The sequence below is a fragment of the Mustela erminea genome, chromosome 6 (genome assembly GCF_009829155.1).
Source record: "Mustela erminea isolate mMusErm1 chromosome 6, mMusErm1.Pri, whole genome shotgun sequence".
Lineage (NCBI taxonomy): Eukaryota > Metazoa > Chordata > Mammalia > Carnivora > Mustelidae > Mustela > Mustela erminea.
Genome location: NC_045619.1, coordinates 121,194,460 through 121,221,704, shown reverse-complemented (window position 1 = coordinate 121,221,704; position 27,245 = coordinate 121,194,460). Strand labels below are relative to the sequence as shown.

Below are 27,245 nucleotides of genomic sequence, written 5' to 3'. Positions count from 1 at the left end.
GTATTTGTTCTTCTGTGTTTGACTTGATTCATTCAGCATAATGTCTTCGAGGTTTATCCGTGTTGTAGCAGGTGCCAGAATTTCCTTCCATGTTAAGGCTGAACCATATTCCACTGTATGCATGTAATGCCTTTGTTTATCCATTCATATCGGTCAGCGGACACTGGGATTGCTTACATATTTTGGCGATTGTGAATGATGCTGCTGGGAACATGGTTGTACAAATATCTCTTTGAGTCTCTATTTTTCAGGTCTTTTGGGTGTATACCCAGACGTGGAATTACTGGATCCCATGGTAATACCATTTAATTTTTTAAGGAATTACCATACTGTTTTGTAGCGGCTGCACCATTTTATTTTCTCACCGGGAGTGCACAAGGGCTCCAATTTCTCTGCATCCTCACCAACACTTGCTATTTTCTGGTTTTTGTTTGCTTGTTTTAATAGTAGCCATCCTAATGGGTATGAAGTGTTATCTTATTGTGGTTCTGATTTGTGTTTCCCTCATGAATAGTGAACCTGAGCATCTTTTCATGTGCTTTTTGGCAATTTGTACATCGTCTTTGGAAAAATGCCTATTTTCTCTACCCACTAACAAGGAGGCTATTTTTTTTTTAATTGTTGTTGAGTTATGGGAGTTCTTTATGTATTCTGGAAATTAACCTCTTAACACATATATAATTAGTAAATATTTTTTTCTCATTCTGTAAGTAGTCTTTTCACTGTGTTGATGGTATCTTTTGATATATAAAAGTTTTTTCATTTTCAAATCGCCCTGTGTATCGATTATTTTGTTGTTGTTGCCTGTGCTTTTGGTATCCTATCCAAAAAATCATTGCCAAGTCCACTGTCATGAAGCTTTCCTCTTTTGTTTTCTTCTAAAGAGTGTTAGCTCCTGTTTTTAGGTATTTGATGCATTTTGAGTTAATCTTTGTATATGGTGTAAAGTAAGGTCCAAATTCATTTTTTTGCATGTGGGTATCCAGTTTTTCTAGTATCGTTTGCTGTACGGTGGCTCCTTCTTAAGCAAGGATTGTTTTAGTGGATGTTTCCAAAGCAGTTTGTCACTATTTCAAAGGTCAGACAGATAATGATTAAGTTGTGCATCACTTAAAGGTAGATTTTGACCTCTTACAAGTTGAAGAGTACTGAAGATCTAAGATCATTTACATCCCTTGGGAAGAAAAAAATAACATAGCCTTCTAGGGCAAAGAAGAGAGAACTGAAAAGTTGCAGGATATTTCACAGGCCAAAGTACATCTGCCGGATTTGCTGTCTCTCAAATCCCACACTCGGCTGGAGTGCTTCCCTCTTCCTGACAACGGAGGAGGGTTGCTGAGGAATATGTCCTCATCTTTTCTTTGGGGTTTGGTGATTTTGTTGACATTTGCTGAATCAAATGGTGAAACTGGAGAACTTGAGCTGCAGAGACCAAAGAGAAGTACTGAGCTCCAACAGTAAGTAGACACCTGGGTTACTGCTGCTGAGGGTCCAGGGCAGGTGGTCATCAGTTTCCACAAATAGCCGGAGAAGCAAAGGTGTAGTTTTTCTTCAAGAAAACAAGGATGTTAAAGATAAGTAGGAAAAAGTATGTAGACTGATGTATGGGATCATCTTCTTCCACCTGAGTTATTCACTGGCCATTTTGCAAATCAGGCAAGTATGCGATTACTAGAAGCCATCTCTAGGGAATCTGCAGAGAAAAAGGGGCGGAGAAGCAGGGAGAATCTGGTCGAGTTGACCACAGAGTGAAAGTGAACGCAGAGAAACCCTCATGAGTTTCTCTCATGAGGAACGTTGTTTAAAAATTACACATGCTAATTATGGATGCATCCTTTGGTTTGATTTATATAGGCCTCGGATGGCTGCAGAGAGGGGAAATTTAGTGTTTCTTACTGGGTCTGCTCAAAACATTGAATTCAGAACTGGATCGCTGGGAAAGATCAAATTAAATGGGGAAGATCTTGGCGAATGTTTACATCAGGTAATACAATGGAAATATATCTAAGTAATTTTGTATAACTGTATATAGTCATTTAATTCAAGAGTTCTATATGAATCTTAAATTTTTAGCCCGAGGAGCATAACCGGAGGTGAGGTAAGTCCTCTGAAGAACAATGCCGTTGGACTAACGATGGGCAGAAGGAGGAATTCTAGTGGGATATGGCTCGTAGTGGGGGTTTATGTCCTCTTCTCCATCTAATCCAGAGGAGGCCCCCAGGGTCGTCCTGGGGCTCCTGCACAAAGAGGAGCAAGGAAAGAAAGGGGCCAGAGAAAGGTTTGGGTGTGACCAGTTTACTAGTGCCAGAGAAGAGAACTGGCCAATTATTCTCCTGTCTCCCTGAGTGTTTTCAGTGTCCGTTAGTGACTATATCACACTGGTGTGTCAGTCGTAATGTTAGAAGCTACGATTATTTAGAGCTTCCCAGGGACTATCCAGTGTGCCCCGCCCATCGAACCCCCACAACCGTCCTATGAGTTTGACATTATTGTCACCCCGTTTGTAAGGGAGGTAAAGGAAACGTGAAGCAGTGCAGCAGCTCACCCAAGGACACCCAGGAAATGGCCGAGGCAGGACCTGAAACCCAAGCAGTCTCACTCCAAGCCAGGCCTCTTTACAAGCACGCCAACGGTTATGAGAAAAAAATGCCAACAGAAAGTTTCTTGATGTGTTGTTACTGAAAATGGCAAATAGAATTATTCCATGGCTGTTTTAGATGTTTATTAAGCATGGTAATGTGTTGATTTTTACAATAATGGGCAAGATATTGGTGCTTAAAATAGAACAGTACTTGACTTTTTTAAAATTTTTTTTATCTATATCATACATATGACTTTTCCACTAGCCTTCACCCCCTCCTTTTTCCTTTTGATATTAGATACAGAAAAACAAAGATGATATAACAGATTTAAAAAGGACCTCAGTCGGTCTGCCTCAAAATATTTCCAATCAAATACATCAACTTAATTCTAAGGTAAGACTGACATCCTCATCTGTGTGAAAGCACAGACGGGTTTTCTTAATTCAACTTTGTGAGTAAGCATTTGCAGAAGACACACTAGCTTTTCGTCCGCTTTGAAATTCAGCATTGTCATTATGGACTTTTCGGTTAGATGACATAAGTCCAATAGGGGACGCAGAGGTAGTGATGAGCAGAAGGTTGGGATTCTGTAACAAGAGCTTATTGCCTAAGTCGGTCTTGCCCACATTCTGACTGAACCTTCTTATTGGCAAAGTGGATGACTGACTGTCTTTATGAAAATTCCCAGAGTCGCTGTCTGCAGAGAAGCAATGAGTCAACTTGTCAATGGGTTGTACTTCCTTTTTTAAAAATTGCCTCAAAAAAAAAAATCTCTATGATGGAAGAGAGTAGGAGGGAAGGGAAACCTGGAGGGAGGAGAAGCAGAGGAAGGAAAAAGCAATAAAAAAGCAATCAAGAGACAGTGTGAGTCCGCAGCAGAGGGGGTTAGGAAAATATGCCAAAGGACAATATCACATGTGAAATGCTAACTGATGCTTTCTCTTTTCTACAACTTAGCTTGTGGATCTGGAGAGAAAATTTCAAAACTTACAGCAGGTAGGTCCCATAGCTACTACTTGTCTGACATCTTTCACTGAGAATACAATAGAATCATTGATGGGGCTGGCATTCTTATCTTCAGGTAGATGGATGATTCCTATCGAGGACTTTGCTGTTTCCCATAATCTAATTCTCAGCACAGTTTATGCTTCCTCAGATACAGTTGAGGAACCTGAGTGTCAGATAAAGTAACCAGCCCCAGGTCACTGGGCATGTGAAGTATGTGGACTAAATCTGTCAGCGCGTGACCTCAGTCACTAGCTGATTCTGGCATCTAGGACTGAGTATTGAAAGGCCATGCATCAGGGTGCCTGGGTGGCTCAGTCAGTAAAGCTGACTTGATTTTGGTTCAGGTCATGATCTCAGGATGCTGGGATGGAGCCCCATGTGAGATCTGTGCTCAGTGGGGAGTCTACTTGAGGATTATTTCCCTCTCCCATTTCTAAAATAAAACACTAAATCTTAAAAAAAGAAAAGAAAAGAAAAGAAAAGTCATGTATCTTCTACAACATTAAACTCAGAGGCTTGGAGTAGTCATAACATATTTCTTTCTTTAAAATATATTTATTTATTTATTTACTGACATGCAACAGAGAGAGAGAGACAGAGACAGAGAGAGCACGAGCAGGGGGAGCAGCTGGCAGAGGGAGAGAGAGAAGCAGGCTCCTTGTTGAGCAAGGAGCCTGATGTGGGGCTCGATCCCGGGACCCTGGGATCATGACCTGAAGACAGAAACATAACTACAAAATATTTCAAAATTCCTTAAGAGTACATTTGTTGGTAATTAAATTTGAACAGTTTCTTAGATCTTAGACCTTCCATCACTTTGTAAGTACATGCTTATAAACTTGTCCTTGTACTGTTAGACTTCTCATCCGTTTTGAAGTTGGCCAATGTTTTTGCGATTTTCATGGAATCTATAACCTTTTACCCAAAGAAATGCACAGAATGTCCCCATATTAAAGTTTTCAAATAAAAGTTAAGGGATTCCAGGTTAAGAACCCCTGTTCTCAAATTCTGGATCTGTTGTGATTACGCTTCAAGTGTGGTCCTCTATTTTGGTGTTTTAAACTTGGTGAGAAAGGTCATCTATGTAGGCCTTTTCCTGACTTTGATAATAAATTGCTCCTGAGCTTTTATCTTTTTTAGGGAGTAGTTGAATGAATGAAAATGAGCAAGTGCTTCATACCTCTGGAGCAAGGCACAGTACTGTAGCTTCCAATCTCCTACTGTGCTTCATTATCGCTACTGAAGGTCAAAAGCTGGAGGCCACGGTCAGATGACCCCAGACACCCCCACCCCCCATCCCTCAGGAAGAATTTTTTAATGATTTTGGATATAAGTATCTTTTATGAATTCCAAGGGCTCTCTGGTACTATAGCCACGGTCTGTTCCCCAATGTCTTCCTCCTGATTGCTTACTGATTCCGTTTCCTACTGGGTCTCCATAGGCTTTCAGGTTTTAAAGCACCAGACAATGTTGCTTTTGTGTGCCAGAGAACTTTCTGAGGGGTTTGTGGTTAGTTTCTGTAATCGTGTCATCTGATGAACAGGACTGTTTGTGGTACTAGGGCACAGGGATGGATAGGATCATAGAAGAAAAAGAGTCCAGAAATAGACCCCCACAGGAGTGTTCACCTTGTTTTTGACAAAGGAGGAGAGAGATGGGTTTGGTAATAAATGGTGCTTAGTCAGTTCGTTGGCTACTCTCGGACTCTGATTCATCTGTAAAATGGAGGGAACAGACATGACTTTCTCTGTGAGTCATTGGATATTAAAAGAAAAGAAAAGAAAAGAAAGAATGTGACGAATAATTCACCTTTCTTTTAATTTTAATTTTTTTAAAATTTTATTTTTTATCTCTTTTTAAATTTTTAAAACAGAATTAGACTACATTTAGGTGAGGTTAATAAAACAGCTTTTCTTGCATAATCGCTTGTCTTCTCTAAAGAAGTTTTCTGCCACCAAAGGCATTAGAAAGCTTATGAGATTGGAACTAGTAGCTGACATATGGTAAGATTCCCCAGGTTGTGTAGACAAAGGCAGGTCTGTTCGCGACTCTGGTCCGAAAGCCGTCATGGGAGCACAGGAGTGGAGGTTGTCATCTAAGCCCACATCTCAAACAAAGGGACTCACTTGGAGTAAAAAGAGTTCTGTCATCTTAACCCACAGCAAGATGATCAGATTTCAAATGCTTATCTGGAGGTACCAAAGAGAAGAACACCAAAAGAACCGGAGTTCCCATTTTGTTTTCTCAGTACCACGGGGATGTCCATTATTATTCCCAACCTGACATCTTCACTCTTGTCCATCAGCATCCATCTCTGGTGAACAGTGCTTTCCAAAGAATAGCATGGCCATCTTCTCCCCTTGCGTCTCATCCCGTAGTGAAGGAAAATATGTAGGAATGACCATGTGAAACACTCTGTTTCTTCCATGAGGGAGTTGATTTGAAGAACTTCAGTAAGTGACTTAACGTCTGGAGGAGGACCCACCCCTGACTGGGAGTAAAATGTAGTTTCACAGGTGCCCCTCCCCGAACCATGCCTGTCTGTGCCGCCTGCTGCAAGTACGAAGGTCTTGCTGACTGGCCTGTCTTTGTTTCAGACAGTTGACAGGAAGGTGTGCAGCAGCAATCCCTGCCAAAATGGGGGGACGTGCCTCAATCTCCACGATTCCTTTTATTGCATCTGTCCCTCCCAGTGGAAGGTAAGTCACTTGGTCTTTGGTTAAAAATGACAGCGAGTCAGCATCAGTGGTTCCTTTGGAATAGTTCAGACATGTTTAATTCTCCGTCCAAAGTTCCTAGGATTCTGTGGTCTCCCGAATCAGGATGAAGGACACCATGTATCCCCAAATCCAAACAGTGCCACGCATGACTGCCTAACCCACTGAACACCAAGCCATCTTAAGCAGGGGTTCACTTGACTGCGTAACTACGTGGAAAGGCGTGATATTTAGGCCAGTGTCCGTTTCAGTCATTCAGCACTGAAAGTCCTAAATGCAACTTGCCGTAGCCATGTAAATTTTCTTGCCCTTTTCTCTGAATGGTGAAAATGTTCCTGACGTGTGCATTAAAGAAAAAAAAAATTAAGTGACTATTCCCAGGCATAGCCTGATAGTAACATGAGGATTAGTTAGTGGAAGGATTCTTCTTGTACGATTGTCTTGCTTTTACCAAGAGCTCTTTGGCTCCTGTAGGCCAAATCTGAGTTCAAGAGGAAGATAACCGGATATTAGCGTTACTATTAGTGTGATCGTATCTCGCCCGAGTGAAGACTGCTTTACCGCGCATATATAAATCCTTAAGGGTATCATAGGAATATAGGCCCCAGACACATCTGTGACCCGTGGTACCTGACTTTGTTCTTGACACGACTGCAGGGTCCTCTGTGCTCAGTTGATGTGAATGAATGTGAGCTTTACTCGGGAACCCCCCTGGGCTGCCAGAATGGAGCCACATGTGAAAATACAGCGGGGAGTTACAGGTAATGTGTCTCTTTTCTTTCCTTTTCTCTCCTCCCCTCTTTTTTTCTTTCCTTCCTTCCTTCCTAGCTTCTTCTTTTCTTTTCTTTTCTTTTCTTTCCTTTTCTTTTCTTCTTCTTCTCCTCCTTCCCTTTTTGAAGTTGTTGAAGGACTAAAACATCCCATAGACAGGAGCATCCATGATTAATTATCAGTATTACCAGCAACCGGCACTCCCTGGAAAAATATATGGCTCTTATTTAATGACATGGAGCTATTTGTTTAGAGGAAGAAAGGCTTGTGCATCCTCAACTCTTACCCCATGACGAAAAGTCTTTCTCTGGAGTCCCTGAGGAACAGGAAGAAGGCCCCGGTGGCTGCCGCAGGGAGAAGGGAGGGCATGGGACTGTAGCGTTAGTGGGAGTCAGAGCGCTGCAGGGGCTGCCGTTGAAGCGCCTCAAGCAGAAGACGGCCTGCCGCACCCACTCATGAGAGAAGTGGGCTGACAGCTTTAGTATGGATGTCTTCACTCAAGCGCTAGAGAAATGTTAACCAGAACAAGATGAGAAGCTAAACTGAGGTTTTCTCCACATAGTTAACACTCCCTGCCTTTCCTCAATTTGCGGTGAGGCCCCTTACCCCAATCATCGGGGAACTCCTGTCCCCTCCTGACTTGCTGGGTGAGATGGCGCGTCCGGCGTCCTCCTGCTCAGCTCAGGCCCCACCCTCTGCAGGAAAACTTCCCTTCCCTTAGGAAGCTGACTTAGGCATCCCAATACCTACATGTTGCAATCAAACTGTAAGAGTGCTGGTAATTAAAGCTATAGTAGCTGACACATCAGCTTTTAAAATAATCAAGTCAGGGGCGCCTGGGTGGCTCAGTCTGTTAAGCCTCCGACGCTTGGTTTTGAACTCAGGTCATGATCTCAAGGTCATGAGACCGCCCTCTTTGTCAGGCTCCACGCTCTGCATGGAGTCTGCTTGACCTTCTCTCTCTCCCTTTGCTCCTTCATCCACTCCTGCTCTCTCTCTCAAATAAATAAATCTTAAAAAAAAAAAAATAAAGTCCGGAAATTTATGGCAGATCAACATCAATCCTACTTTTGTATAGTTCCTTAAAATCACTTTAAAAAAACCCACTCTAGACATTGTCTTTCCCCATTTTTTGGTTTGTCTCCTATTTTCTGAGATTATTAAAAAGTAAAAAAGTTGTTTCTGTTATAACATGAACAATTTCTTTCAACAGGGATATAATCTCACTGGAGTAGAGAGCAATTACTTGCTTTCTAACTCATGTCTCTGCTATCTTGTTCTCCCATTCCCTTGTAACAATATCTATTCTATTCTTTCCCGCAAAACTGAGTGCAGTAATTTTGTCATTTCCTTGTCATCTGTTAACACACTGTTTTCTCAGAAAGCAGTCACAATCCTTCTCTTTTTCATATAATTGATCCTCTTATTCTTTTGATCTGATCTTAAAAACTTTTGCTCCCTCCAAGTCACAAAGTGAATTCATTCAAACTTCTGATAGATATTTTCACAAGCTTCATCATTTTGCGAAACCCAAATCAATCACCCCCCGACTTAAATTAAGTATTATGTTATTGAAGAGACGTTTGCTTGCAGGACTTTATTTCTAATTTTAATGAACTCCCTTGATCCCTGCCTGCTTTTATGAGCATTCAAGCTTGAGCTAGATTCAAAATGCAGGTCTAATCTTTCATTCCCTTGAAAGCATTATCTCCTGATCTCTGTTTATGGGCACTTATCAATGGGAATTGCTGCTCTGAGATACTGGAGGAAAATGACTCCTAGCGCCAACACGTTCCTGCCTTCCTGATATCGAGGAATATCCTGCAGATTACATTTCATTCCTGGTCTTCTTTTATCATCACTGTCCTCTGGGGTCTTGCCGGCCAACCGGATAACAAAGATGTGCAGCAAGCGGGATAAGGACCCAAAGATCCAGCCAAAATTGATTTTTCTCCACCCGCCCCCCCAACACATTATTTTTAGTCCTGCAAAAAGGAAAAGAAAAAAATTTAATATAACTATTTGCTGCATGTCAGAGATTAGAGTTCTTTTCTCCAGGTATAATCTGAGAGAGAAAGAGAAAGAGAGAACTTATTTTTATTTGTTGGGAGCTGCCTAAAAGGCAGATTCAACTTTGTATGAGCAATATTGAATTCTCTTTTGTATCTTCCCGTAAACACACACACACACACACACACACACACACACACACACACACACCCCAAGGACTCATTGTGCTGACTCTAGAAATGGTTTTGGTTTCTAGTCTGTGTCCTTCATAGATTTGCTAGAGGACAGTTAAGAAGGAACATTTAAATCTGTGGGTTTTTTTTTTTTTTCCCCTCTTGATACAAGAATAGTTTATGAAACCCCATGAATTCCAATTGATACCAATGAACTAAATACTCAAATCCAGGCATTTGATGGAGACTTTTTGGAGGAGTAACAGAAAATAGAAAAAGATACATGAGAATAAGGCTAAATGCTTGCCCTGTGGAATCAGTATAACGAAACAGAGACCATTTAGACACTCTGTGTCCTATTAGTTATGTGAGATTAAATGCCCGTTAATCAGTAGCTTCCCTGAGGCTCGAAACCCCTTCAGGAAACTTCTACAGACATCTGCTAAAGGAAAAATGAGCCACTGTTGAATGATCTGGATCTGCAGAAATGTGGTCACAACAAAGGGTTTGCTCTGGGTTTGGGGCCTCCTTTAGCCTCTAACTCTTGGAACCTGTTTACTTAGGAAGACAAAGGAGTCTTTAGTTAAAGGGATTAATAATTCCCAATTAATAAAGACCTTTGAGAGATAAAGCACTCTGCAGATACTAATTAATTGGAAGCACTATTTTATAGGAAACTTTCTGGTAAAAACCTTTTTTTTTTTTTTTTGAGTAATGAAACTAGAGCAAGGAGACCATTGTCTGTTTCCCCTGATTCCTGTGCCTGGAGGTCTTGTCCCTAACTGCTTCACATAGCCAGCACATAAGATTTTGCCACTTCCTGATGCTGTTGTTGCCTCTTTATTCTGAAGAATTGATGTATATTGTTCTCCTGCTTACTTTGGATTTAAGACAGACCTTGGAATGCAAATTTGCCATATAGATGGCATATATCATATACTTTGGGCTCAGATCTAGAAGGCTTTCTAGGAAGAAAAATTGAGTTTGTTGTTTGTTTTTTCTCCAAGAGCACAATGTGGGTTCGCCTATTTTATTTTCTTTCTTTCCACTGTCATCACCGATGGGTTTTAAAACTTGCAGAGGTTAAGTGACGAGGATAGTCTGCTTTTGGCTCACTGGTAGTTAGGTATTAAGCTTATTACCCGTTTCAGTTAGTCAGTTATGTTAATATTGAACCATGGACTCTAACATAAGTTAAATTATGACTGTGAAAGTGTATTTGACCTCTTTTCAATTGCCAAATGCACTTGCAGTGTTTTTGAACACTGGAAAGCCCAGCCTTGTTCTGTCAGAACCAAACCAGTAATAGGAAATCATTATGAAGGTGATTTTTGCAGAGAAGTGTATAATCCATCACTCTTTTTCTTTAAAGGACCTATCCAGATGACTTGAGAATGTATTTTGCCTGCAAACACTGTTAGGTTAAGAAGACACATTAAACTGAGAAGTCTTCAGGGCACCTGGTTGGTTCAGTTGGAGGAACATGTGGCTCTTCGTCTTGGGGTGGGTAGAAGAACATTGGTGCAAAAGTAACACAGACCTAGGTTTTAATTCATCTTCTGCCAATTCTTAATCCTGTGGCCTTGGGTAATGTGAGTCTTGCCAGTAAAATGGGATTAATACTTGTCTTTGAGGATCACAGCAAGGAAGCTCGTGCTATACTTGGCTGCCTTCCTCCCTCTGTTTCTCACATTAAGCTACATTTAAACAAAAGAAATATACTTTGTAGTTCCTTAGAGAAAAGTATAGGAAGAAAATTCACTCATCTCAGAGGGGGGAGGAGAGAGTTAGATAGGATTTAACTGCAGGTCTAGGAACCAGAGTCTCCTCTCAAATCTCAAGTCATTTTCCGATAAATCATTAAGTAAAGCACTTAATGCTAAGATTAAACACAATTTCCTGAGCACTTCCTACTGGAAAACATCTTGAGACCCCAAGGTGAAAATAGTGCTCATGGATTGGCACTATTATTTTACAGAAATGGAGGCAGAGGGAGTTATTACATTGTCTAAGGTGAACAGTTACTAGGTAATATCAGGATTTAAACCCAGGCAGTCTTGTCCCATAGGGTCTTGAATACTCAGATCTCTTTTATAGGTTCAGAAACCTAGTGAAGTTGGTTTGGGGGAAGTGGTAGAAAAAAGATACATTTGTTACAAGGAAGCCACCTGGGTCAAATGCTCAAATATGTATATGAAACAGTATAGAGTTCTATAGTCTCCAAGAGTTTAATGAAATATCCTAAAAGAATATTCTGCATCAGGATGGGAGAGTAAAGAGGAAAGGGACAAGGGTATGAGAGGGAAAGTATGGAAAGAGAGAGATGAGAAGAAGTTAAACAATTATGGGTAGGGAACGAATAATTGAAAATTTTTTAAAAGTTTAATCATCTATTGCCATTAGTCTATGACCTTGTCTTCATGAGAAAGGCAACCTTGGAATGATCATGTATGTAATTTATGAACAGATTTTACACAATTATATATTGGTGTTAAAAATTGCACCAGGACATAATTAAACCAAAAAAGTATTTGTTTATCTGAAATTCCAATGTGACTGGGCATCTTGTGTCTTCATTTGCCATGGCTGGCAGCTCTACATGTAAGTGCCTGAATGATACTCATTTAGTCTTCCTACATCTCTGGCCACACTCAGTGATCTCTTCTTCCTTAGGACCCACGGAAAGGTGCCACCCTGGCGGTTGTTTCCGGGGCCCTCCGTGGGTACACCCAGTTCCATGCCTGGATCACGGCTCTTGCTCCTTCTCAGACAAGCCAGACTCTCTTCTCCCATGCTATCATGGGGAATATTCCTCTTCTGACATGAGCTGAGCTCCTTTACCTTATAGAATGGGCCCTTTCCATGACACTCAGAAAGCAGTTCCTAGCCATGCAGATCCTGCTTGCTCCTGTCTCTGACCCTTGATCCCGGTGGACAGATGCTTCTGTGAGGCCTAGCGCAGCTCAAGGCAGTCAAATGGTGACCTCTGGCACTGGCTCTCCCCTCCAGCAGAAGTGCTCAAACATGTGAAAATGAATAAGCTTAGGCCCTGTGACCCCTCCACCTCCTTCCTTGCCCTGGTTTGCTCTTCTCATACCTTCCCCATCCCCTCGGAAGCTGCAGCACAAATAGAATACCAACTCAGCAGTTCCAAGGATTGCAATAGTTTAAAACAACTTTGCTCATATGGTTATTATTGAACTGAAATTTTCTCATAACAAAATACTCACCACGAGCTTGGGTATTATGTAAAAGGGCATTTGTCAGTGAAAATGTGGGTATGAAAGAAATGTTACTATGTTAACTGCATCTCTCATGGATAGAAGTAGTGCCCTTTGTAATATGATAATAATTATCGTATTTCCTGAGATGTGGCTATACCATTGCCTATGGGTTATACAATTCCAGGGAACATTTGGGAATGTGCCAGCTGGGCCCATTCAGAGGGACGATGAATGGACTTGATCTCTCCTGTGACTATCCCGAATGAACTCCATCCCCTTTAGTTTATGGATGTCTGACCTTTGAAAGTGCTGTTTGATGACCTGATACCAGAAGAATTTATGGTGGTAGTCGTGCCCAGATAGTAAGCTGTGCCCCTCTCAGACTGCATTTGAGAGGTAACACATTTACTCAGTCCACTGCTTGAGCGATTTTCTTCCAAGACTGCAGCCAATAAATCTGGTTTTCTGATTTATGATTCCACATGAATGTCATTGACATACAGTTGGAATTATTATTTTCTTAACTGATGCTAAGAAACAGGCACTTGCCCTGACCTTACGCTCTTGCGTAACCAACAGCTGTCTCTGCTCACCTGAGACACACGGCCCCCAGTGTGCGTCCAGATACGATGACTGTGAAGGGGGCTCCAAGGAGCTCTGCGGCCACGGCATCTGTGAGGACCGAGTCCGCGTGCAGGTTGGCCAGGTGAGTCCCTCCCAGAAGGTGGGACTCCTCAGAGGGAGTCATGTTTATTCGTTCCTCCTCCCGCATGTCTGTGTATGAGGCCAGCTCTGGCAGAGCTGCAAAGAGGAAGTCAACCTCCTGCTCTAAAGCGGGGCGCAGGTAAGGAAAGGGATGAGAGTTGTCCATAAATAAACAGAAAACTGGGCCCAGAGGCGATAGCATTATAGAAATTGTTACCATTTTTATTATGGTAGTAATTTATTCATTAATCTGTCCATGAGACATGACCTCATGGCCTTGTGAGTTGTAACAGTGACGAGACACGGGAACACCAAAGACCCACTCTTGCCGGCAACATGCCCTTCTAAGGCGTCTGGATTGTTTCTGGCCCTGCAGACCCCGAGCCACCACCCTGTGCTCTGGATCTGGGCCGTCTTCCTGGCAACCTTGACTCTGACCTTCAAGATCGCCCAGCACTGGCCCGCTTGGCCTTGTATGAGACCTTTGGGTCTTTATTTTTAGTTCTGGGTTTTTTTGGGTTTTTTTTCCTACCCATGTGATGGAAAATGGTTCCCTTCCAGTGATGGTGGGAGGAGGGTGTGGGTAGCAGGGGAAGGAGAGACTTTCAAAAAGGAAACAAACAGAATGGATTTTCCAAGGTCTGTGCCTCCATGGGTGTTTTTCCCCTCTAAAAACACAGCAGGCTAAGTGCATTGACTTTAATTATATTGACTTACAGTTCTTGATTGTGGTTGCACTTTCCCTGGAATCTTGGGGGCAAATTATAGGTTTTCCTTACTCTGAAGTAAAGATGTTTCTCTTTTTGCGTGGTCGGGTCTAAATGCTTAATCATACGGGAAGAAAAAGAGAAGCCACTCCATCAGTTATGGAAACGAATGCTAGAGGGTCAACAGTTGGGGCCTTGGTGAGATTTTCAAAGGCTTTGTGTGCTCATTTTCTTGATTGCCTTGACTCTTGTTGTTCTGCCAGCCCAAATACAGCTGCATCTGTGATGCAGGGTGGACGTCCTCGCTGAACAGCTTGGCCTGCTTGCTGGACATAGATGAGTGCAGCCTCCCACAGGCGCCGTGCTCAGCCCTCGCACCGTGCTTCAACACACCAGGCTCTTTCTACTGCGGGGCCTGCCCAACAGGTATGGGGGCTTGTCCACGCTCTGTCAGGCAAGGTGCCAGAACAACTTGTCTTCCACGGCTGAAAGCTAAGAAGACCATTCTCAGGAAGCATGTCCTGTTTCACTAACTTCCACCGCGGGCCCATCTTTCTGCGGTAATAATTCAGCCATAGAAATCAGAGGGCCTGAGCCAAATGCGGGGGGCTGGGTCAAGCACCTGCTTGCTGTGACGGCAGCTGACTGGGACCTGTTCTAGCCCCACCTCCCTTACTAGCCAGACATTTGCAGACTTGGGCAGATGACTTCACCTCTTAGTGTCGCTGCTAGAGTCCAGTAGTCCTCACCGGTGTGTGTCCCTGGGAGACCCTGTGGTCTTGCTATCAGTAAGGATGTCTGGTTTCATCTCAGACCCACAGAGACTGAAACTCCAGGTCAGGTCATGTGCAGAGTCTCTGAAAATGCAGACTCTGGGCTCCGAGGCTGCCTGGGTTTGAGTCTATGCTTCGTGTCTCACTGTAGGAGATTGTCCTCATCCCATCAATGCACACCTGTAGAGCACGCAGTGTGAGCAAAGCACTGTGCCGGGTGCACTGGCGAGCAATTAACCGGACCTCAGAGAGTCCACAAGGCCCCGTGGCACTCCTTGTGAGTTGTCAGAAGGTGGAGCATATAAGAATATAATTATTTTATGGAAACTTCATCAAGACACTGTGCCAGGCAATTTTAAATTCTTGCAACTATGACCAAATCAAGAAATGTTAGGAATTAGTTTTATCCCCACTTTAAAATATAAGACCATGAGGACTGGAGAAGGTAAATGACTTGTCCAAGATCATACAGCTTATACGCAGTCAGGAGTCAAACCTAGGTCTGCCTGACTGTGGATCTGAGCGGGGCTGCTGAATTCTTCGTTAATCTGTCTCATCAAGGAACCCACACACCTGTTGCTTCATCTAGTGACTTTTGGTTTAGTGACTTTCTTTGTGTTACCTGCTTAGATCTTGTATAATGAGGAAGATATTGAAAAAACATGTAAAGACTTTTTTCCCCTCTCAGTTCTCAGGGGCAAATAAAATTTGCAAATAACCACATTCTTGAAGGTAATTTGCCTGTGACAGTCTTTAAAAACTAGAAATCAGAAAAATAAATTATAAGAACTATAGGATTCTATTACTAATTGTTGGAGGAAAAAAAAAAAGAGAAACAAAACTTTGTGTTTTCCTGTTAATCATGTTATTTTTTTCCTGCATGTCAAAATAATACATGCTGCTTATAAAATATAAAGAAAGTATAAAAATATGAAAATAAAATGACAGAGAAACGCCCATATTCTTACCACTCAGAGGGCCATCTTTGACATTGGGGCATGTTTCCTTCCAACTCTCTTCTGTGCATTCTTCACCTGTAAATACGATAATTTCCACAAGTAGATTTTTATTTATTTATTACTATTATTATTATCTTAAATTTATTTATTTGACAGAGATAGTGAGAGAGGGAATACAAGCAGGGGGAGTGGGACAGGGAGAAGCAAGCTTCCCACTGAGCAGGGAGCCTGATGTGGGGCTTGATCCCAGGACTCTGGGTTCATGACCTGAGCTGAAGGCAGATGCTTAAGGACTGAGCCACCCAGGGACCCCACAAGCAGATTTTTAGAAGGGGACTCCACTTAGATGAAAGAAAAGAAATATTTTTTAAAATATAGAAGGTTTTAAACATTCTTATAATTTTAGTCATTTGAGTTATAAAAGTAATAATACTCACTGTAACAGTTGATTTAAACAGAAATATCTAGAGAAAAAGGACATTCTTTCTTCACCTTCAATCTTGTCCTCCCAACGAGAATACTGTTAACAGTTGTTCTCTCTCCTCTTCTTCCTTTTCCTTCACTCATACAAACATATAGACACATAGGCAGGTTTTTTTTTTTTTTTAAGATTATTTATTTCTTTATTTGACAGGCAGAGATCACAAGTAGGCAGAGAGGCAGGCAGAGAGAGAGAGGAGGAAGCAGGCTCCCCGCTGAGCAGAGAGCCCGATGCGGGGCTCGATTCCAAGACCCTGGGATCATGACCTGAGCCGAAGACAGAGGCTTTAACCCACTGAGCCACCCAGGCGCCCCACATAGGCAGGTTTAAAAAAATTATTTCCCCCAATTGGGGTCAGACTCTGCATATTATTCTAAAAGTTTATATTATTAGTTATTATTATTATTATTATTATATAGTTATTATTTTATATTAGTAAGTGTATTTGGGAAAAATTTTTAATATGTGTGTGTCATTAAAAGTAGCTTTTTGTATTCGGTGGTACAGATGAGTCATAATAAATTCAGCTATGCCGCTAGTGATCATTGAGGGGTCCCCCCCATTAAACAACTCTGCCACAGGCATCTGCTCACCTACATCTATTGATACTGGCAGTTTTATCACTGCAAAAAAGTTTTAAGAAGTGGAATTATTAGCCAAAGGTATATATTTTTAAGATTTTAATGAATACCTCTAGATCTATTTCCAAACAGATTTTATTAATTTAACTTCTGACTAAAAGCATATAAGAATACCTCATTTGCCCACCTCTTTGCCAGAATTTGTTTTTAAGAATGTAAAACCATTTTTGCCAACCTGAGAGGTAGAGTCTACCTCATTTTAATCTACAGTTTCTCCAAGCAAAGCGGGTCTTTGTGTATCTTTGACGATTTGCATTTCTTTGTTGATAACTTGTCTATGGAGCTAACTTTTCAAATCTTCTAATCTTTCTAGGCTGGCAAGGAAATGGATACAGTTGCCAAGACATCAATGAATGTGAGATCAATAATGGCGGCTGTTCTGTGGTTCCGCCTGTCACCTGTGTGAATACATTGGGGTCTTACCACTGTCAAGCCTGTCCACCAGGTGCTACACCATTATAGGCAAAACATACGTTTGGGAACAGGGTCTTGTGCTCCATATTTTTTATTTTATTATTTTATTTTATTATTTTATATATTTTTTTAGAGAGGGAGGGAGGGGGAGTGAGGGGTAGAGGAAGAGGGACAGAGGGACTCTTCAGCAGGCTCCACACCCAGTGCTGAACACAATGTGGGGCTGAAACTCACAACCCTGAGATCTTAGCCTGAGCTGAAACCAAGAGTCGGGCGCTTAACTGACTGAGCCACCCATGTGCCCCACTTATGGTCCATTTTAAATATGACTATGTCTAAGGACATATACTGAGTAGTGCGGAAAGTTTTATTTAACATGTGGATTCAGGGCGTGTTAGTTCAAGCTATATTATGAAAAGCAATAAAAATTTTTTTAATATCACTGGGAAACAACAAACCTTTACAAATTGTGAAACAGCCTGTGGAGATAATGCAAACTTTGAAACATTTTCTCTGCGGATCACAGACCTGCAGCTCCATTGTTCCCACAAATAATTTATTGATACAGTGAAGTCATGAGATGTTTTACATACAAAGTTCGCTAAATAACAGGCTAACTAGTAAGCATGTGATACATGCTATTTTCTTTCTCTTCTGGAAAGAAGTCATTACAGCTATCCTGTGATCTAAACTGAGCGAGTTACTACCCAAGCAGTTCGGGGAGTTCTAAGGGATATATTGGAACCCTGTATGTTTTATTAATGTGAAATAATAGTACTTAGGACTTCTACGATAATTTAACTCTCAGATCATTAAAGTCACTGCAATTAGAAAATGTCAAATTGCTTAGTATCAGCACTTTCTAAGTCTACCAGTAGATTCATGGATCTTTTTATTTTTATTTTTTATTTTAGTCAGGAGAAACAACCCAGAACATTGTTTCTGCAATCAGGTTCCCAATTCTTATTTGTCCTTTCCTCTTAATGATAGAAATTTGTGTGTGATGTACATGTGTGATGTATTCTGCATTATCCCCACAGGGTGTTTCACAATTTGTAAAGGTTTGTTGTTTCCCATGTGTATGTGGCTTCATATTTAGCTTTTTTGTTCTGACGATAGAAGATCTCTGGTTGGCCTGGTTCGTGATACTTGGTTCTCAGATTGGGACTCTTCAATATTCTTAATGTTGTGTGTTATGCTCTGCTCTTGCTGTTGTCAGGGTACCAAGGCGATGGAAGAGTGTGCACACCCATTGACATCTGCTCCATCAATAATGGAGGCTGCCACCCGGACGCGTCATGCTCCTCGGTTCTCGGTGATGACTCTCCCTCTGGTTTGGGGTATCTTAATAGGACCCTCTAAAACAAATCAACATTTTAAAAACAAAATCCCCTACCTTCAAAATTCTTATTTTGATTTTCAAACCAAAAAGTAAGCCTTGTTTTAAAACTATACATTTGATTTTTTAATGTGATAGACTATGCTCTTCTCTGGTCTGGCCTAACCCAGCAATTATTTCCCAAGATAATTGAGCCAGCTAATTAATTTATGACTGTATTTCAGAAAATGGCAAGGAGAAAAGGAGGAAGGACCACCTGTCAACTCCCTTTAAAAACGCTTTCTTTTCTATGCCATTGGCCAGGATTGAGACCTGTTGCTAACCTTGTTTGCAAGGGAGGCTGGGAAATGTAGTTTATTTCAGGTGCTTGTGCCCCCAGTTAAAATAAACAATTCACTACTAAAGAATGGAAAACTAGATTTAGGGTGATAGTCAACAGTGTCTTCAATGCTGTGTAAGAGAAGTTTTACCTCCTATAATTTAAAAAATATGTGTTGCTAAATTTTCTCCCAGAAATGTATCAATTTATACTAACCAACAGTGCATGAAAGTATACATGTATCCCACTCTTCACAATAATGGATACTATTGTTATTTTTCATTTTGGTCAATTTTATAGGCAAAAATTGCCTTCCCGTTATTCTAATTTTGACCATATCAAAATTCATTTTTGAACACTAATAGTTAATACCTTATTTTATTTTTAAGAATTTAATTTGTTTGACACAGAGAGAGAGCACAACAAAGGGAGAGAGGCAGAGGGAGAGGGAGGAGTAGACTCCCCACTAAGCAGGGAGCCCAGTGTGGGTGGAGGCTGGATCCCAGGACGCTGGGATCATGACCTGAGCTGAAGGCAGATGCCTAACTGCCTGAGCTACCCAGACACCCCAGTAATTAATACGTTTTACATATTTATTGGCTTTATTTTTTTTCTATTTGTTCATATCCTTTGTTCATCTGCTTTCTCATTGATTTATAAAATTTCACTATGTGTAAAGGATATTATCTCGTTATCTGTGTAATGTTTTACGTATATTTCCCCTGGCACATTGTTTTTATTTTAATTTTGTGGTGGTATTTTCTATTTAGAAGTTTAAAATTTCTATGTAGTCAAAAAGATAAATCTTTTCTTGTAGGATTTTCTCCTCTTGGAATTAGGCCTTTCCTACAGAACTCAAGTGCTTGCTCTTTTGTACTTCCATTTATTTTTAACATTAAGATCTTTGCTCTTTTGGCATCAAATATTGCTTGATATTTTTGCCCAAATGCATGGCTCCAACTTCATTTATTGAATAACATATCATATCTCTTGCTATTTCCAAATGCCACTTTTATTTTTACTGAAGTAATATATCTATATACATATGTAAAAAATACAAACGTGATATATGTATGTGTATAATATATAGAGATAATTTACATATATATTACATAATTTATTACATATATAAATTACATATATAAAATACATAATTTATATATATAAATTACATACATACATATACATATATATGTATGTATGTACTGTGACTATTAAATGTTTTTAAAATAATTAACAGCATACTGAAATAGTTAGGAGCATGGATTCTAGAAAAATACTGCTTGGATTTTGATTTTCTCCTTGGTTCCACCATATTCTAGCTGCGTGTCCTTTGTCAAGGCATTTAATCTTTCTGTGCTTTATCCTCACCTATAAACAGGGATTAAAATAGTACCTATTTATAGTCCATATTGGTACAGTGTTTGCAACAGATACCATCTTCATGAGAATACCCTTTTCTGCTGTCAACCCCTCCATGAGAAACTCCCCTTTCCCTTGGTGTACCTCACACTTGTCCACAACTCAGAACCATTACAAATGGACTGACAGCACCAGTATCAATTTGTATATAAAGTATTGGAAACGCATAATGCCTTTCTTATTTTTTAAGATAAAAATTAGAAAAAGATTCTATTATTTTTCTCTTCATGCCTGGTGTTTCTGCCCCGAGAGATAGGCAGACTTGACTTTGGCATTTTCTTATCTTAGACAACAGAGCCTGAGTTTTGTTACTGGGTTTGAATCGAGGAGTTCTGTATTTATACTTCCATTTTGATTTCTAAACAGGTTCCTTACCTCTCTGCACTTGTCTCCCGGGGTTTACCGGAAATGGTTATGGGCCAAATGGATGTGTGCAACTCAGTAACATTTGCCAGAGCCACCCCTGTTTAAATGGGCAGTGCATTGTGAGTCCTTTATTCTTCCTTCCTTAGCAATTACCGTTTCAATGAATCATTGCAAGTTAGGCTACCAGAAGATGTTCATGCCTCAACAGCTGCTATGTACATCATTTAACACTAATTTTCTTTGCTATTTGAGTTGATTAACGTTTATTGTCTATTCATTTGTTTTATGACGCTATGTTTTTCTTTCCTTAGGAAACAGTCTCCAGTTATCTTTGTAAGTGTGAATCAGGTTGGGCTGGCATCAACTGTACAGAAAATATAAACGAGTGTCTGAGCAACCCCTGCTTGAATGGGGGAACTTGTGTGGATGGCGTTAATGCTTTCAGCTGTGAATGCACACGTTCCTGGACTGGACTCCTCTGTCAGATTCCCCAGCAAGGTACACTCGGCATTCCTTTGCTCACAGATGCTCACAGCATGAGAGGATCATCCCTTAATGAGTCCCGCTTCAGATTTTTCTACTTTCTTGTCATGTGGTTCAAGTGCTTACAACTAAGCCTTCCCTTGCAGCGGTAGTCTAGAATTTACAAGGTAAATATTTATCTCGGTTGTAGCCAGAAGAACCTTCCTTCAAAGGAAGAATAAAATTAGTATTTGCCATTTTTATTATGTCTGTCCTGAAAACAAAATGTGCTAAAGTAGTATAGTTCTTTAGGGAGAGTTTTCTCTACAGCAGCTGTATCATTTCCCTTTAACATTGCACTAAGTCGTGTCAGTTTCCTGCTCTAGAAAACACAGTCATTCCCCATTGCCCACCAGTTAAATAAAGATTGGGACTGTTTTTTAATTATTCTCTATAACCAGGACTTACCCCATCCAGTTAAACTTGTTTTTCACTAGTTCCCTAATAATATTCCCTTTCCAAGCCAGACGTCTTTTCTTATCACCTTATCCCATGTACCACCTTGCTGTGTTCTTTTATTTGGGATATTTTTCTCCTTAGACATCTCTAAATCTCCTTTGCTTTGCATCCGAATGTATCTGTTCCTCAGGAGTACTTCACCTTCAAGCCTCAGTCTCCTTCATCAAGCCTCTTCTGACTACTCCAGCTCCCTCATATAACTCTTGATTTGGAATCAGCACATTTATTGAGACTTTACTATGTGTTGAGGAGGCTAGTAGATGCTATGAAGACATGAGCACAAAATACTATCTCCACATGTTATCTGTCTATCTTCTGGTTGAGGAGATGAGTCTAATACAAAATGACAGAGAGGAGATAAGAACTAAAGATTGGGACTAAGCTGTGTGGCGGCCAAGACACGGAGGCAGAGAGAATGGGAGTCAGAACAAGAAGAGGCAGGCAACAAGAAGCGATCAAGAGGGATCTCGGGGTGATCAGTGTGACTCTGGGCAGACCAGTATTTGAAGGGTAGTAGGTGCAGGAGTGAGAGACCACAGTGTCAAGAAGCATGGCTCATGGTGGTCATAAGGAGATAGCAAGCGGACTTCCAACAACCGGGGGACTTAGAAGGGTGTCCAGGGAGAAGGGGGACAGGGAGAAGAAAGAATGGCAGGGCATTTGTCTCCGGCATTAATCACTCAGACTTCTCCAATAATTCAGCAGCAGTGTTAAAGCTGCCTAGACTCTTCCTTTGCAGAGTTGCTGTAAAGCAGAAATCATCTTCTTTCTCTTGGCAGTTTGTGGAGGGTCCCTCTCAGGGATGAATGGAAGTTTCAGCTATGCGGGCCCTGACGTTGGTTACGTACATGATGTCAACTGCTTCTGGGTTATCCGAACTGAAGAGGGAAAGGTAAATGCAGGATCTCCTGCCCAAACGTGGATCTGTATCCATGAATATGCAATATGAGTACATATTACATAAAATACCTATGGTGCTAATCCAACCATTATATATTGAGGGCCTGCTAGGTGTCAAGCTTTGGGCTAGATATTTTGTGCACTTTTCTCAAACGTTATAGTAAGTCTTTGAAATAGGTGATCGTGTCCTCATGTTATAGTTGAGATAATGGAAATGAAGAGAAGCTAAGTCTTTTAAAAAATACTTTTAAACTGGTAATTAGACCAGTTGGATTTCAAAGTCGTTTGTCTGATTGCCAACTCCACATTTTGTTCAGTAGGGATAATTCTCTGTAGGGATTGGCCCGCTGCAAGCCTGGAATTTGTAAAGTCATGTTTTTCCTGAGAGAGTCCTGTTTGAAGATGACCCCTCAGTGTTTTGTTAATTATTATGCAAAATGGGGACAACTATGAAGATGGTTTTCTTGTCAGAGCCTTCTCTGTGCCATTGTGCTGTTAACTGCTTTACATACATAGTGTCATTGTATTTTAACTCTTGTAACCCTACCCTGAAAGATAAGAATTATTATTATCATTTTAAGTTTGTGGACAGGGAGCCTGGAGCAGCTGAGGAATTTGTCCAAGGTCACATGGTTTGTAAGTGGTGTGCCCCGGACCCAAGCCCAGGCCTTTTGACTGACTCCAGTGACTCTGAATGGCTGCATGAACACTCTTCAAATTAAGATCTGACCCTGAGGTTTTTAGTGCTTTTATCCCCAGCATTCATTACTCAGACTTTTCCAAATATTTATTTCTCAGCCAACTCCTAGACTCATTAAAATGAAGTTTGTATGTCTGAATAGATAAGGTTTTCCCTTGAAATTCTGTAAACTTTTTCCAGCAAACTACTGTTACTGGGGTCATTGTACAATGGTCACCACACAGTTTTTCCCTGGAGATGGGAGGATTCTTTGGGGCCTGGTGGCCCCACAATAGCATCAACTCCAAAATCGATTTCCCAGTGGGTATGTTGTGTGAATTTCCTTCCTCCCATTAAGTGTTCATGAATTCTATTTCCTGGCATTGAAAACATTTTTCTTTCAAGAAAAGTCATTTGTGAAAAAAATTTAATACTTTTATTATTGATTTGTAAAAAAAAATGACATTTTTCTTGATTATTGTGATTTTGCATCTTCTTATTTCCACAATTTACATAATATAGTATTTTATAGGAATTTCATAGAAATCAGAGTAGTTCTATTCATGAACACTTGTTTGATTTTTATTGAAATTACTTCAAGGACAAAAATGATGCAATGTTAGATAACAAATCTTAAAACTATCCTCATACAGAATTTCAAAAATATCCTGATATCCTTTCTCATTAGCTAAATGCTGTTGTGGTTTTTAGATCATAATGAGAATCAAATCCAACAGCCTCCTTTTAGTAGTTTAGCTCTTTTAAGTGATGTTATCCATACAAAATCTTTTTTATTAATTATATTATAATATTTAAGTTTGTACAGTCTAACATTTTAACTTGGAAATGTATTTTTGTGTTTATGCTCTTCTACCTGGATGCTCAGAATCTTTTAGATTACTTTTTCCCTATCTTCCACTCTTGGTATTACTCATCTCTTAATGACATCCAACGATTGAGGTCTTGCTGACCTTATACACACACACATACCTACTCAGTCTATACCTAAGGTTGTCAGTGTGCTAGTATCTTGTTGAGAAGTACAGAGAACCCTCAGGAATCAGCATCCCTAGTTGTGGGGAGGCAGTCAGTAAACATTTGTGGGTATGCTACACATATAAGGTATTCGGGTGGCTGGGAAATAAATTGTTGTGAATGGTAATATTAGTCAATTACATTTAACTCAAGGTAGATTTTTCAAATGTCCAATGTGTTTTACTGATGTGGGAGCATTGTCAGCTATACATTTGAAGGGCCTATATTTAGTGGACTTCACAGTTTAATGAAATATTGATAAATATATTTCATTAATCTATTCAGTAACAACTCAATGGGTATAAAGTTTCAGTTACATAAGGTGTATAAGCTCTAGAGATCTGATGTATAACACTGTACGTGTGGTTAGCAATATGTTATGATGCACTTCAACAGTTGTTAAGACAATGGAGCTCATGTTGTGCTCTTACCACTACAAAAAAGAAAGAGAGACACAAGGAAACTCTAGGAGGTGTTGGATATGCCTATTGATGGTGGTGAGGGCATCACAGGTGTTAATAGTATGTCCAAGAACTCATCAAATCATATATGTTTAGTATGTACAGTTCTTTGTATACCAATTACACCTCAATAAAGTTGTTAAAAATCTATTTCATTAAGATTTTTGATATACTTTTATATTAGCTGGAGCCTAACCAATTTTTAACACAAGTTATTGAATTTGTAGATTTGTCATATGTATTTGTGGATAATTGGGAAATTACAGGTATGTCTCTTGAAAGGTGACTAAATATGAATGCTTCCTAATTAGTGAGAGAAATGCTTTAGAATTAATATGGAAATGAAAAACAATACATTGTGACCTTTACATTTTTAGGTGCTGCGTATCACTTTCACTTTTTTCCGGTTAGAATCAGTCAGCAATTGTCCACACGAGTTTCTTCAGATTCACGATGGAGAGTCCTCTGCGGCACTCCAGCTTGGAAGATTCTGTGGCTCTGATCTCCCTCATGACTTCCTCAGTAGTGACAATGCCCTCTATTTTCATCTCCATTCTGAACATTTCAGAAGTGAGAGGGGCTTTACAATAAGATGGGAAACGCAGCAACCAGGTATGTAAACATGAAGAAAAATCAAGCAAAATCTTGAAATCATTAAGTTTTCCTTATTAGTGTTAGACTTGTTGATAACATTAAATGTTTTGAGATCTAGGGATTGTATCATACTTTTATAATTCTTTTAAAATAAATATAAAATGATTTGGAATTCCATTTTGTGTTTAGAGATAACAAAATTTGGATGAATAAGAAAGATTAAAATCCATGAGTCTTAATGGGTACCTTATGAAATGACCAAACAGCATTCTTATAAACTCTACTAGTAACTTACTGCAGCGATGTTCTTGAAGACGTTGTCATTCCTTCCTTAGTATTCCTTATCTTAATGACCATTTGATAATTTGTTCTTTCTGTTATTTTGTCTTTTGGGGCTCTACTTTTTTTTTTTTTTTTTTTTAGTTTTTTACTGTACAATTTTTAAACAGGTAGGAAGGCAGATAGAACAGTACGGAACCTCCAATTCACTCATAAATAAATCTGTGCATCTATTTCTGGAATTCCTCAGCTTCTCTATTGGCCTATATATCTGTCCTTGTGCCACATTGGCTTAACTAACTACTGAAGCTTGAAATCTGATTGTGTAAGTCCTGTAACATGGTTCTTTTAAAATATGCTAGATCCTTTACATTTTCCTGTAAGTTTTAGAAGCAATTTGTTAATTTTCCACCAAAATCTGCTGGAATTTTGCTGGCATTGTCTTGAATCTATAATTAACTTGGGAAGAAATGACTTCTTAAATTAGCCCTATCACTTTATGAAAACGGACTATCTCTGTATTTCTTTATCTTTTTAATTTATCTTAGCAGTGATTTATAGATTCCAGTGTTTACTCTACATATTTTGTTGTTTTTTTCTAGATATTTAGTATTTTATACTATATGAAATGATACTGTTTTTCTAAAAATGTCAATTTTATGTGTTGTCATATATAGAAATATGACATATTTTTAAAAAATATTTGATTTTGAATCCAGTCATTGCTAAAATCATTAATCAATTCTAACAGCTTTTTTGGTGGATTCTTTTGGATTTCTCTACATACACAGTTATGTTATCTGTGAGTAAAGAGTGTTTTTCTTTGTTAAGAAACAAAATTTAATGGAGTAAATTTGAAGATCTAATTGGGTTTATTAAACAGTCCATGAATAAGGCATCATCCCATCTAGCAAACAGAGGGGAGCCCTGAGGAGTTGTATGAAATGAGAAGTTTTTATAGGAAGAAGAATAGGGCAAGAAACTATTAGCAAAAGAAAAAGATTGTTCCAGACAAGGTCTTCCCTTAATGGGAAGGGTGAAGGGTCTAATCATACAGATTACCTCATCTTCCTTTGGGGGATGGAGAGAGCCCATGTGGCAGACTCATTGGCCCTAAGTGGAAAATTCCTGACTGACAGATTAAGATTACATTTCTAGGGGAGGCTGAAAGTGCAATTAGATTAGGTATTAAGCCCATGCTGGGGGACATGGCCTAAGTGATACTGTTTGGGGTCTGTGGTTTTCCTTTTAACATCTTCCTTTCCAATCTTTGTAACTATCATTTCTTTCTTTTCCTTAACGTATTTATTGCCTGGCTAGGATATCCAGTACCATACTGAACAAAAGTGGTAGAGTGGGCATCATTTTCTCCTTCCCAAACCCATGGGGAAATTTCGTTCAGTATTTAACAGTTGAATATAATGTTTTAGATGTAAGTTTTTGTAGATAACTCTTAGCAGATAAAGGAAGTTCACTGCAAATTACTGTTTCTGTATAACAGATTACCCACAAATTTAGTTTTGTAGAGCATTAATCATTTTATTATATTTCCGATCTTGTGGACCAGGAATTTGGAAAGGGCCCAATTATCATTTGATCTGTCAAGCAGTTATAATTAGATGTTGGCTGAAACTGTAGTCATCTACAGGCTCATCTAGGCTGGAAACCCAAGTTGACTCACTCAATTGATGCTGGCTTTTGGATA

General features: G+C 39.9%; 1 protein-coding gene and 1 long non-coding RNA gene across 2 annotated transcripts in view; one reads left to right on the top strand and one right to left on the bottom strand.

Moving 5' to 3' along the window:
• Positions 1 to 1,131: 1,131 nt before the first annotated feature.
• CUBN (cubilin) overlaps positions 1,132 to 27,245 on the top strand; it is a 271,085-nt gene continuing 244,971 nt past the window's right edge. Inside the window, exons 1-14 of the mRNA XM_032349505.1 lie at positions 1,132 to 1,457; positions 1,855 to 1,984; positions 2,880 to 2,975; positions 3,540 to 3,578; positions 6,188 to 6,289; positions 6,965 to 7,068; positions 13,065 to 13,191; positions 14,161 to 14,323; positions 17,065 to 17,196; positions 18,385 to 18,480; positions 20,612 to 20,730; positions 20,923 to 21,109; positions 22,372 to 22,484; positions 25,045 to 25,279. Coding sequence (XP_032205396.1) covers positions 1,345 to 1,457; positions 1,855 to 1,984; positions 2,880 to 2,975; positions 3,540 to 3,578; positions 6,188 to 6,289; positions 6,965 to 7,068; positions 13,065 to 13,191; positions 14,161 to 14,323; positions 17,065 to 17,196; positions 18,385 to 18,480; positions 20,612 to 20,730; positions 20,923 to 21,109; positions 22,372 to 22,484; positions 25,045 to 25,279 — 1,756 coding nt within the window. The 5' untranslated portion in view covers positions 1,132 to 1,344. The remainder of the gene's footprint in view (positions 1,458 to 1,854; positions 1,985 to 2,879; positions 2,976 to 3,539; positions 3,579 to 6,187; positions 6,290 to 6,964; positions 7,069 to 13,064; positions 13,192 to 14,160; positions 14,324 to 17,064; positions 17,197 to 18,384; positions 18,481 to 20,611; positions 20,731 to 20,922; positions 21,110 to 22,371; positions 22,485 to 25,044; positions 25,280 to 27,245) is intronic.
• Positions 13,169 to 16,125, bottom strand: LOC116594289. The gene is made up of 3 exons (XR_004287139.1): positions 16,067 to 16,125; positions 15,639 to 15,704; positions 13,169 to 13,313 (listed from the first exon to the last, which is right to left on the bottom strand). It is a non-coding gene; the product is annotated as an uncharacterized LOC116594289 (long non-coding RNA).